At 34.0% G+C, this 12,901-nt stretch overlaps 1 protein-coding gene across 2 annotated transcripts; it reads right to left on the minus strand.

Moving 5' to 3' along the window:
- Nucleotides 1–10,486: 10,486 nt before the first annotated feature.
- LOC131157576 (transcription factor KUA1-like) lies at nucleotides 10,487–12,631 on the minus strand. Of its 2 annotated transcripts, XM_058111840.1 has the most exons (4): nucleotides 12,037–12,631; nucleotides 11,623–11,655; nucleotides 11,204–11,400; nucleotides 10,487–11,097 (listed from the first exon to the last, which is right to left on the minus strand). In XM_058111840.1, the coding sequence occupies exons 1-4, from the start codon at nucleotides 12,371–12,373 to the stop codon at nucleotides 10,690–10,692; spliced, it is 975 nt and encodes a 324-aa protein (XP_057967823.1). In that variant the 5' UTR covers nucleotides 12,374–12,631; the 3' UTR covers nucleotides 10,487–10,689. The 2 variants fall into 2 exon arrangements, with proteins under 2 accessions (XP_057967823.1, XP_057967824.1); XM_058111841.1 differs by lacking the exon at nucleotides 11,623–11,655 and having other exon boundaries at nucleotides 12,037–12,605.
- Between the last annotated feature and the right edge of the window lie 270 nt (nucleotides 12,632–12,901).

Here is a 12,901-nt window from a genome sequence, read left to right on the forward strand (position 1 = left end):
TCAAAAAGAGTAATATATCAAGAAAAATATATAAATAATTGCTAAGGCAAATAGCAACCATAAGCAAAAGTATATATCTAGTGAAAGCACAAAGCAGAAACTTTGCATTCATCATGCATAAAAAGATAGACAATTAGTCCCAAAATAGCATGCGAAACTACAAAAGATTGTGTATCAGAATTTTCAATAATTTCCAGTAATCATGATATCATTACTTAATAAGTATAACTCCCCCTAAATGAAATGTATTTTATATTCAATAAATTTAGAATTTCATTCTTGAAGTATAAAATATGTATTCATGAAGGTGTCAAGATTACCAATCATGCTTATTAATTTATCATGCCATACTCAAATATCAATTAATTTCATGTAAGTGTTCATGGATACCAATATCAAGAATAATACCAATATCATATCAATATCATCAATATCATAGCATGCTCATGTTCAGCAAGTTGTTTCAATTTTGCAACTAAATCTCTCTCTTTTGATTTATCGTTTTATCAAACTTCAAATGACTTTCTAAATTGGTTTTTTTTAAAGCAAATGACTTCCTTGATTTCAAAGATAAGCCTTGTACAATCCAAGTTTCTTGATTTGTGGCCAATAATACCATTTTTGTATTCATTTGTTTCAATGTTATAGTCGTCAATAAGCTTATAAACTCTTCTTTGAGATTTTTCATTTCAACTAGTTCAATATCCTTGTATTATATTGGATTAAGTAGCTTTCCATATATTGAATAAGGAGAAATTTTCTTCTTATATTTGAATTGCCTATCTTGAATCTTGTAGGCTATGGAGGCATCCCTTTTCATTTTAGTATAGATTTAGCTTTCTTAATTTCTAAACAGGGAATGACTAATCCTAATATCTTTGGAGTTCTTAGTTTGTGAACTAAGCTTTTAATCTAGGTGTCCATTCTTTCTTGGGTTCAGATGGTTTAACAAGTGATGTTTCTTTTATTCTCCAAACTTATCTAGTTTTCACACCCTTTCTCTTTAATGGACATTCAAACTTAATGTGTCATTTCTTCTTACATAGGAAGCATGTGAAGTGAGTGTAAGTATTTGAAGAGGTGCTAGCATAATCTTTAGAGGTTTTTGCAAAGTACCCTATGTAGAGGTTCTTTTTCTTTGTATTCTCAACTTCATTGAATCCTATGTCTTCTTTATTCAAAAACATTCTTTGTGCGCAATCATTTTATCAAGATTTTCTTTTCCTTTAGTGAAGGTGTAAATTATTTTATTTTGATCCTTAATTTTCTTTTCAAGATCACAGATTTTTGGGTCTTGTGTATTTTTACCATTTTCTTGATTTTGAGACATTTTTCTGATTTTGTTTTCTAGTTTAGAAATATATAGATCTTTCTCATTATTAATGGTAGTTTGGGATCTTAGACCTTCCAATTCTTTCGTCACCTTTTCATTCTTGCTTTCTAATCTCTTAATTTTTTAAATCCTTTTCTATTTTAGCAAGATTTTTAGATTCTAATTATTTCATAACAGCTTCATTCTTATTTTTCAATGAAGTGTATCATTTAGTTACTTTAACTAGAATTTATGAACCTTGAATAGTTCACTTTTTAATTTTTCATAAGATGGCATACTCTCGTCATTGGATTCATCAGATGAGTAAGATTCATTGTATGAGTCATTTAATGATTTGGATGTGGAACTTTATTCACTTTTTGAACTACTGGAACTTATATTGTCCCATGTAGTTGCCATCATTGCCTTTTTTCTTTTTCTTTTTAGAATCCCTCTTAAGTTGTGGATAATCTGGTTTAATATGCCCAACTTTTTTACAATTATAACAAGTAGGGGGTTCATATTTAGTTTCCTTTTTACTTGTTTCCTCTTCATCTGATTTGGAGTCCCTAAATTTTCTTGTAAATTTATTCTTCTTTCTAAGGATTTTTACAAGTTTCTTGGATATGAAGGCCATATCATTTACATCCATTGTCTCTTCATCCTTATCGCTAGAAATTTCATTTGAGACTTTAAATGCAATGGATTCCTTGGCTTTAGATTTTCCACTTCTTTTGTTTATTGTCATCTCATACGTGAGTAGGGATCTTATTAATTCATTTAAGGAGGTTTTTTTTTTTTTTTTTTTTAAATTTCTTCATTTTGTTATTGCAGTTGCCTTAGGTTCCCAAATTGGTGGAAGGCCTCTAAGGATTTTCTGAATCATCTCATATGTAGAGTAGTTTTTCCCTAATGCATTGAGGGAGTTTATTATATGGGTGAACCTAGTGTACATACTAGTAATAGTTTCATCTGGGTTCATCCTAAAGGCCTCATACTCGTTTGTAAGCATGTTGATTCTATTATCTCTAACATCAACTGTTCCTTCATAAGTTACCTCTAGCTTATCCCATGGTTGACTTACATGCCATGACCCTATCAAACTCATTTACATCCAAGGCACAATATAGTGCATTCATGGCACTTGAATTAACTTGTAGCATCTTAATCATTATTGGTCATGTCTTTTTCCTCTTTGGGTACTTCTTTGCCATCTATGTTTTTGGTAGAGATGTTGTTACCAGGTGTGACAAATTTCCAAGCTTTCCAATCCATGGTTTGCAGGTATATCCTCATTCGTTGTTTCCAAAAGAGCTCATCAGCTAGTACTTTTGATAGTCATGTAGAGGGAATGGGAGTATGGCAGCATAGCTTTGTTTCTAAGTGGGAGATTGTTAGGGAGTTATAATAAAAGACATGCTTTATGTAATCGGTTTTAGTATTTATTAATAACTTCAGTTATTCTATTTTAATAAGAATTTTTGTGAGCAATGTTTGTCTGACATTATTTATTAAATGATTATGCATGTGTGTCTTTTATTCTATATTGTAGGTGATCTAGTGTGTAGAGTACGACTTATACAAAGAAGATTTGATCATCAGTTCTTTTAGAATATAAGTTTATTGTTCACAATCTTAAATGAAATTGGACACACCATTTCTAGGACTGTAGCACAAGGTTTTAATAGGTCTGTCTTGACTATTGGAAATGGTACAGTTCCAACTCCTTGTGCTAGTATACTTTGTCTGTATTGAACAGGGCCGTCTTGGGGTAATTTTATATATACTAACTATAGAAAACAATTAATACCTCATGGTTATTATGAGTGCTTATGCTCTTAATCCTAATATGATTATTGGACATGTGCATATAGTATTTATTACTTTGATTTATAGAAGAGTGAGATTCTTTACGGGTCAATAAACTCAGTGAATTGGGTGATGACATTATGTGGATGGTGAACATTAATTATTGATAGAATCCACGTCCCAGTATCGAGATTGATGATACCCCCTTGAGGAAGCTTATAAGTTTTGATTATGTCAAACCCTACAAGTGGATTTTGAATCTGACACATCAAATAAGTTAAGTGGAAGGTCTCAGGGACTTAATATGTCAATTAATTAAATTGTCAATAATTTAATTTAATAGAAGGATATCTATAATCTTTACGTGGGGAGATAAATAAGGATTTAATAATAGGAGTTCAAAATTTAATTTCGAATATGACAGCAACTGCAATTATAATTCTTTAGTGGTATGAATTATAATTAACATAATTAATGATGAATCCAGGTCGAATTAGGAATTCTTAATTATGTGGGAAGCCCTAGTCATATTTTCCTAGAGGTCTCAGCTGTAGCTTATATATATGCGCTCCACTCAGTGGCTAGAGAAAGACGAGCGAACTCTTACAGAGGCAGACGTTTTTATGAGAAAAGAAAACCCTAGAAGCCGTTTATGAGCCCCTTTCTCAGGAGCAAGGTGTGTTCAAGGAATGCAGTGGAAGATTCCTCGTCATTTTCAAGAGCTCATTTTTGTACTTGCAGATTCAAGATCAAACCAGACATATCTTGCAGCTATAATCCTAATCACGTAATTAGGGATTGCATGATCAGATTATTATTTTTTTGTTATTCGTATGCACTACAGCCAGATCTTAGGGCTATTTCGCAAGTCCTTTCAAAATTGGTATCAAAGTGTGGATTGATACTGTATACAGATAATAATACCATGTTCTTCAAAAAATCAAATCAATGCATTCTTAGGGTAGAACGTGTGTATGCACTAATCTCTGTTTTGCAACGTTCTGTTCGGCAATTATGGTCACACGAATGTATGTTTTGTGATTGTGATTGTATATTATAAGATTCTTAGCATGTGAACTCCAGTTATGGAGGGATAGGATTTTTTTAATCTGATGCAGCTTCATCCGAAAAGGAAGCACAGTTACGACGTGTGCATAGCAACAGCGAAAAATAGGAAAAACCCTAGAACAATGATGCGATTTTTCATTACTTTTTGATTTTGAATTTGAATTTGAATTTGAATTTGAGTTTGAGTTTGAATTTGAATTTTAATTTAAATATGATTTTTATTTTGAATTTAAATTTAAATTTACATGGACCCCTGCGACCTGACCTCACAGGTCGAACCTCGCCGGGGGCACTGCCCTGAGGCCCTACCAAACCCCGGCGCTGCGTAATGGCAAACAAGGATTCATGGTGTTATGATGCAAGCTACTTGACCATAATAGCTAGATATTTATTATATCATACTTCTTATTTATATATGCTTGCTTGGCATGTTTTTTGTTCTTGCATTATGTCATTAGCATGTAAAATTTAAAATTTCAATGTTGATTTATGCATGTGCAACTAGAGAATAAAATTAATTCCCAAGTTATAATACAATTTTTTTATAAAAAAACATTAAGGGAATTTGGAATTTTATTTGTTGCATGTAATTTAGTTACCATTATTGGAATATTAAATTTATTAGAATATTAAACACGTGTTTGTATCCCTTATGAATTAAATAACTAAGTGGGTGGGGGAATTTATTACGTATAAATCTCATGGTCTCCGTTACTAGTTTATAGGTGAAGTAATTAATTTTATGTGATGATATTAGAATCTTCCTCCTCATGAGATAGAATTAATTACAGACTCACCAAGTATAAACTCTAGTAATTGTTAGTATTGGTTAAACGGTTTTGATCCAAGTGTGTATTTAGTTAAAGACTCAATATTTTCAATATTACAAAACCACTTGATTAAATATCGTTAGTGTTCATAACTATATATATTATTGAGGGATATATTTTATGAAAAATATTATATTAGGTTTTTTGATCTCTGGAACTCATATCATATATATACATATATTTGCATATTACAAAGATCATATTGTGTTTAAATACTTGGAAGAAAACTTATTGATTTAGATCTTTACTATATTCAAGACAAATTTTTTAATAAGATCACGCTTGGTATTCGTGCATCTAATAAGTTGAACTAGAATCCTAATTTCTCCAAAGTTTTTACTTATACCATTATTTTGGGTGATTTGATAAAAGGGAAATTGTGTGAAGCATATCATTCATATAATGATTATATCGTTACATACATACTGAGCTTCAAGTTTCATCATATGGATATGTGTTAGGATTTCAATTGTACTTGCTAGCTTTGTTAGAAGCAATATTGAGTTGTTTTGCAGATTTGAAATTTTATATTGTAATCACAGTTCGGGTTGTGAACCGGGTGAGGAGGAAGTTGTGCCTCTTGTAAGCAGCGGATGTAAGGGAAGCTTCGTCCCTGTTAAAGGAGCAGGGAGTGGAATCCTTGAATGGGTTGCTCAAGGCGAGGACATAGCCAGGTTAGTTGAACCTCGTAAATACTATGTTTGTCTTCTCTCTTCCTTTACTCCTTTAAATTTTCACAGCACACTTCATTACTTATCTTGCATGTGTGCATGTTGAATAACCCCACACGCACTTGATAATTAATTGGGTAAAATAGAATTCATTGACATAATCATTTGAATCAGTTTCAAACCCCCGCAATTAATTTGTTAAATATAGAAATAGGGATTAAATGGTAAATAATAGTAAATATTTTTCAAAATACCCAATTCACCCCCCTCCCTCTTGGGATTATACCTAAATTAACAGATTCGTAAATTGAAGCTCCCTAGAGTATATTTTTTCTCTCAAATAATATTTTGCAATTAAGAGTGAGAGTATAGAAAATGATTTTTCTTAATATGATTAACCATTGAAAATTCAAATGCTAAAAGGCTTCTAAGCAAAATATATGAGTGTGAATATATGCTCTACCCTTTCTCAAGAAGCTTTTCAAGCAAATATATATCAATGAATGTATGCTCAAAGCCTTCTTGAATAACTTACAAATTTCTCCAAAACTGATTTTCAAAAAGAAAGAGAGGAGAAGTTTGATTTCCTAAAAATCATAAGAATGAAAAGGCTCTCAAACAATATATATATGAAAGTGGATATAATCTCAATCCTTTTCAAGAAACCCTAAAAAATTTTCTCCAAAAAGGTTTTTCAAGAAGAGTAGGAGAAATAAGAATTTGATCTTTAAAAAATAGGGTTTGAAATAAGGGAGATCAAAAATTATTTGACTAAGCTTGCAAAATGATTCTCTAACCTTCTCCAAGTGTTTAGGGTTGATATACATAGGCAAAAACAAAATATGGCCGTTATATAACCATTAGGTAATATTAAAATAATTAATTTTGAATTTTATGACCGTTATATGCCCAGAAAATGCCTGAACCTGAGAGGTCCGGTCGACTCGCCCAAGGTCCGATCGACCAACCAAGGGCGATTTCCCATTTTTGCTCTCTTTGGTCAGCCTGGCCTATGATCTAGTCTTCTGCATCCTTCACAAGAAGGTCAGTCAACTGGGCTAAAGAGGTCGGTCAACTAGGCCCCTTGTAAAACACATTTTTGGACTTTTGCACTGTCCGGTCGACTGGGCCTTTGTAAATTTGTGTTTTTCGCCAATTTCTTCTCTCCGGTCGACTGGGCTTTACAGCCGGTCGATTGACCCTTGTGAAAAATTAAAATTTTGCCTTCTTTTAAGTTCAAAACCACTTTAAACCTTTTGGTATAAGTTGATCTTTGTGAATAAAAGGTTTTCATGAAAACTTGGAGTTCCTAAGGTCAATCTAAGGTCATTTGTGAGCTTCAAATTAAATCATATGAAATGCATGCACAAATTAAACCTACAAACATTACAACTGAAAAATGAATAAAGTCTTCATGCTTTGCTCATATGAATTCCCATGGAATACGTTGAGGTATGTTCGTTTAGGTACTTTCATGGCTTCCATTAGGCATCTGTCATTCGTACTTCCAGAAACATAAATATGTTTGAACACTCAATGCACAAATGAGATGTCGTGGTTTGTCATAATCAAAACGAGATCGGACTCCAAAAGTCAACAGAGGATTTGCCTTATCTCATTTGTCACGCAGATCAATCAACATTGGAGCAAGGTCATTTGTGAGCTTCAAATTAAATCATATGAAATACATGGACAAATTAAACCTACAAACATTACAACTGAAAAATGAATAAAGTCTTCATGCTTTGCTCATCTAAAATCTCATGGTATACGCGGAGGTATGTTTGTTTAGGTACTTTCACGGCTTCCATTAGGCATCTGTCATTCGTAATTCTAGAAACATAAATATGTTCATATACCCAATGCACAAATGAGATGTTTTGGTTTGTCAAAATTAAAACAGGATCGGACTCAAAAAGTCAATAGAGGATTTGCCTTATCTCATTTGTCACGCAGATCAATCAACATTGGAGCGGATTTCTTCTACCCATTTTCTTTTTTTCTTTTTTTTTTTTCTTTTTTTTTGGAGTGAATGATCTTGAGAGGAATGAAATATGCTTATTTTCTTTTCGTCCTCAATCTTCTACTCTACCAAATGATGGAGAGAAAAAAAAATTTTCCATTTTACACCAGCATTTTCCTTATGTCCATCTTCCTTCCCTCCTCTATGTCTAGGACCAAATATAGTGAAAGTTGGGTGCACTAATTAGAGGGGTTGCATATTAGATATATATATATATATATATATATATATATATATATATATTTGTCATAGTAAAAGAAAATGACAATGCAAAGTTTGTGTCACTCCTTAATAATAAACATTTTGATAGTAAAATTTGGGAATAATCCATTTAATGGGTTAATAAAAATTTTGCATTGTCATTTGTTTTATGATCAAACTTTTTTAAAAAAAAAAAATGTAAGCTGTCAAATCCTTATATTATGACCATCCTCTTCTTAAAGATAGACATTCTACAAACCAAACGTAATCTGGTGCAGTTAGTCATTAGAAAAACCTTCCTAATGCAACCTTAATGCAGCTAGTGATTTTAAAATCCTGCTTGTACAATTACACTTTCACATGATAAATGTAAAATACCTTGTCCAACAAAGAAAGGAAAAGAAAATGGGTAGCTTATGATGAATGGATTAAGCATGTCTTCAATTCAGGAATTCTCACTTGTTTCAGTTTTTTGGTGTCTAGAGCCGGATGGATATTGTTTTGGGATTTCTTCCGAGGAGATACTCAAAGGGCCCATAACAAGATCATGGTTGGTGATGCCAGTGGTCAATAATTGAAGCGTAGGTCATCAATCATCATCTAATAACCAATATATTAATACATCTCTTCTGTTCATGCGTAATTTCCACTGTTTATGAATAAATTTTTGGGTCTAGCTAGCCGGAACCTCAGCTGTCTTTTCTCTTCTTCTTGTCCAATCTACAGCAGATAAGAGTTTCATGGGCATTTAAAAATGGTGGTCAATATAACATCATAGAATTTCACTAAGTCTTTTAATTTTTTTTTTTTCAATTATTCATATGAGTCTGATTCTTGTAGGGTTTGTAAGTGCAGGAAATTGCTTTCATAATTATTTGTGAGAAAGCGTGTGCTAAATGGTTCATTTAAGTCCATTTCAGAATCTTATTTTTGAACCACAAGGAGATATTCTGCTATTTCTGCAGAATATTTTATTATTACAAGAAAAGTTTAATCCCCCGCAGAAAAAAATTTTACATTAAAATTGACATGTGTGGTGCTAGAGGAAACAAATCCACACAATTTTTTATACCATAGACAACTTAGGGCAATAAATAATACACCAGTTGGTAAAGGTCACCATTTCTCAAAAGTGATCATTGAATAAGACAAATTGTATGCTTTCAACTAGATAAATACACAACACACACACACACATACATTTTCTTGAATATGCTTTAATTTTCTTCATTCTATTTTCTCAGTGAACTAAACTGCAGTCTGTTTTTAGAAAAACATAGAATAAAATCATTTGCTCCAATAGGGGTAGCCCCACACCCTTGATCACTCCCTTCTCAACTGTTCCCAGTTAAGCTACAAAATGAGGGCAATGACAAGCCCACAAGGCAATGGTGTGTGTTTCCTCAAAACTAGTGGATAAGCTTGATTCCTCTGTTTACTTATCTCTATATTCATCATCACCAAGCTTAGGGCTGTGTCGGTTTCTTTGTCATCACACAATCCACTTCTTACTTTTCATTTGAAGACATGATTTGAGCTCTCTAATTATTTCATCAAGTCACCAAAAACACATCGTACATGCTGGATCTATGGTTTTATTTGCTAGATTTCATCCTGCAGAGAAGCATTATTAAAGCGGTCCCTTGCACATATTGTGACAGATTATGCTGGTCTAGTGTGTGCCTGCGCATGTGTTGTATACGCGTGGTACAAATAATGGTTGCAGTATATGTTTTTCATGGAAAATGAAAGGCACAGGGAAAATGAAGGTTTCTCAAAAAACACTAGCTTCCAAAATTTGCAGTGAAGCAGTAAAGGCAACACAATTTAGTAAAAAGAAGCCAAGTCATCAAAATCTTGGTAAATGATGTCATTGATGGAGGTAGATGAGCAGTACAGTTTCATTATGTTAATTTATTCTGGGAATAAAAATATCAAAGATTTTTTATGAGCTTCAAGATAGTTTCTGTCAAGCCATGTCAAAATTTGACTTTCTTTTTAATTTATTATAAATGAATTATGTTCCCCAGTATGAACTATGAAGGCTTTGTGGACAGGCGAGTGTCAGTATTGCAACCTCAAAGTCAAATTTGAGATTAAAATTGAAAAAAAAAATTACCCTGTTTGATTTCCAAGAAAATGGAGGAAAGAAACTGAAGTCAAATGGGCACCAAAAAGGATAATGGTCTTCTTGATTTGGCAGTCTTCTAGCTCCACGACCAAAAAAAGCATTGAAAGGGGAGGGGAAGAACAATTATTCTCATTCTTTAGGGTTCTTTTCTGCTGTTATTGCTGTTAACACAAGAACACACACGAGAGGAGAAAAAAAGAAAAAAAGAAAAAAAGAAAACAGGAGAAGAGAACCCTCAATGAAGCCTGTCACTCACCTTCTTAATTAAATGTTTTACTTTGAAATGCCAGGAAGTCACATAAAGTAAATAGGCAGGCAATGATGCCATTGCCAAACAGTAGAGTTTACGCCTTGCATCCTCCTAGTCCTGGAGAGTCACTTATAGAATGGTACATCAAATGAGACACATGTTCACTGGGGTGCAGGTTACCAAAAACTATATAAACACATCAAGAACAGTATAGATTAAATTTACTCGTAACTTCTAGCATATTTATACATTAATAACATCATGTTTGTCCATTCAGACTTCAATTAGAAATATACTATTCCTACAACAATCATAAAGAATTTTTTTTTTTTTTATCTGCGGAGCTTGGATTACGGGATGGTTTGTTATGTGCCTATTGATTTTTCCTCAGATGTCAAATAACGCTAATGGTTCCAATTAGAAGGGGACTAGAGGATGGTTTGTCATGATCCAACGTCTTCGGGACTGCAAGTGTGAGCTCCAAATCTAGTGCTGCATTATTAGGAGATGTGGGTTTTGCTGTACTGTGAGATTTCTGCTTGGAATCAAGTGATCCATATACCCAACCAGCCATGGCATGATTACCCAAATGTAATTGAGAGCAGCCAACCTCTCTGCTATTATCCGATATAACATCTTGTCCAAAGGAATTAAGATCAATTGGAGGAGGCAGAACGTTGGAATGATGAGCTTCATGGTTAGAGCAAATTGTCATATTGAGATATCGGATAGGATTATTAGCACCACTTCCTTTGGAGCTAGATGTGTTAGCATGATGAACTCGTGTGCTGCCGCTCCCAACCTATATCATGTTTCAAGAAGGAAATTAAAAACAAAACACCAGTTGACAGTTTTGGTCGTCAGGAAGAATAAAGAATCAATCATAAAGAGAATTAAGTTCAAATCACCATGTCGAAGAGACTCGCCCGCCGCTTCTTCTTATTGAGGGTCGCCTGTCGCAGGAAGTACTTTTGGGCATGGCTGGCAACTTGGGTAGGAGTTCTTGTTGTCACAAAGTTTCTGGAGATTCCCCTCCAGTCACCCTTCCCTAGTTTCTCAAGCCCGGCGAGAAATGTCCGGTGCTCTTCCTCTGTCCAAGGGACTCCTGAGAGAGAGCAAAAGGAAACAATAGTTGAAATGAGGGATTTGTTGGCACTGAACTGCTAAAAGGGAAGGAGGCCAGTCAATTTAAAATCTCTTGATTGAAGATTGAGAAATGGTGAAGATTAAAGAAAATGCACATGGTGCTTTGATGATATATAACAGCACCAAAACTTGAAATAATGTAATTTGAATTTTGAAAGGAAAAAAAAAAAAAAAAAAAAACCTTTTAGGCTGACTTTTAGTTTGCTGAGACAGCCTGCAGATGGATCATCAGGAAATGGAATACAGGTAAGTTAGGCATGCTCTGATTATACCATCTGAAAAGTAAGTCCTGTTGTCCCACACAGCTTTAAAAAAGAGAGCTTGGGCACTGCTCCAAATTATGGGGCAGTGCAAACAAGAACAAAAAGAACCCCCAAACAACAACTATGATGTTAATGCCCAAAAAATAAGTAAGTCACATTTGAAAACAGCATTAAAGCATACAGAATGGAATGCTGCAGTAAGACTATTATAAAAAATAAGACAATCCTCTGCTCTAAACCATCTAATTCGATGACAAAATGCTTTCATCGATTACAACCTCATAGAAAGAAAGAAAAAAGGAAACCCCAATTGAGAGAGAGAGGGAGAGAACCTTTCTTTCTATCTTGAGTGGTCCGATCCGTTAGGCCATCAGAGAGATAACCAGTGGAGGTTTTATCAGAAGTTTCATCAATATTGGAAATCTTTGACGAAGACAGTGAAGAAGAAGGGGAAGCCAATGAGGCAAATGATGAAGACATGCAATCCATGCTAAGACTCTTCTTCATGGAATTGATAGAAAGAGATGAAGAAGAAATGTCCAGTTGCACTCCGAAGAGCTTAAGTCCTCCACCAGCAACAGCACTGCTACTACCACTACTCCCCTTGTAAATGGCACAGGTCCTTGAATTATGGCCAATGTTCCCACAATGTGAGCATTTTCTTCCCATTCTCCCCCACACATAAACTAAGCTCTACTCCAAAGATAACAGCCCCACCAATACCCAAATACAGAGAGAGAGAGAGAGAGAGAGAGAGAGAGAGAGAGCTAATGACTAATGTGTTTGGTGGTATCTATGATGACGGGTGAGGTGGGTTTTATGAAAATGGATGCACACCAAGAGTAGGTGATTGGGTATGGAAACATAGTTTATTGTTTGATATTTTTCAACTTTCCAACTTGCTTTCTTAGCTATAAGAAACTAATATAAGCTATTAGATTTATTTATTTATTTATTTTTATGTTGTCCCTCACAGAGGTTTATCTTCTAGCTTGGGGGGTGGGGGTGGGGATATTTTCTTTTGGATTTTCCTTCATGCTGTAGCTCTGATATATTGGGTTGAGAGTTGCAAGTTGTTCTAATAAACGCCAAATACTTAAATGCCAAATTAAACCAATATGATAATCTTGCCCCTTCACCAGTCTAAGCCTCACCAATTGATTAAACCCACCAGCTTCCCACAGGTAGTCAATGCAA

This window comes from Malania oleifera, chromosome 6, assembly GCF_029873635.1.
Source record: "Malania oleifera isolate guangnan ecotype guangnan chromosome 6, ASM2987363v1, whole genome shotgun sequence".
Taxonomy (NCBI): Eukaryota; Viridiplantae; Streptophyta; class Magnoliopsida; order Santalales; family Ximeniaceae; genus Malania; species Malania oleifera.

Coding starts and splice junctions, on each gene's coding strand:
- LOC131157576 (XM_058111840.1), bottom strand. CDS start 12,373: ATGGGAAGAAAATGCTCACATTGTGGGAACATTGGCCATAATTCAAGG. Junction 11,656..12,036: donor CACTCAAGATAGAAAGAAAG/GTTCTCTCCCTC, acceptor ATCCATCTGCAG/GCTGTCTCAGCAAACTAAAA. Junction 11,401..11,622: donor ACTAAAAGTCAGCCTAAAAG/GTTTTTTTTTTT, acceptor GCTCTCTCTCAG/GAGTCCCTTGGACAGAGGAA.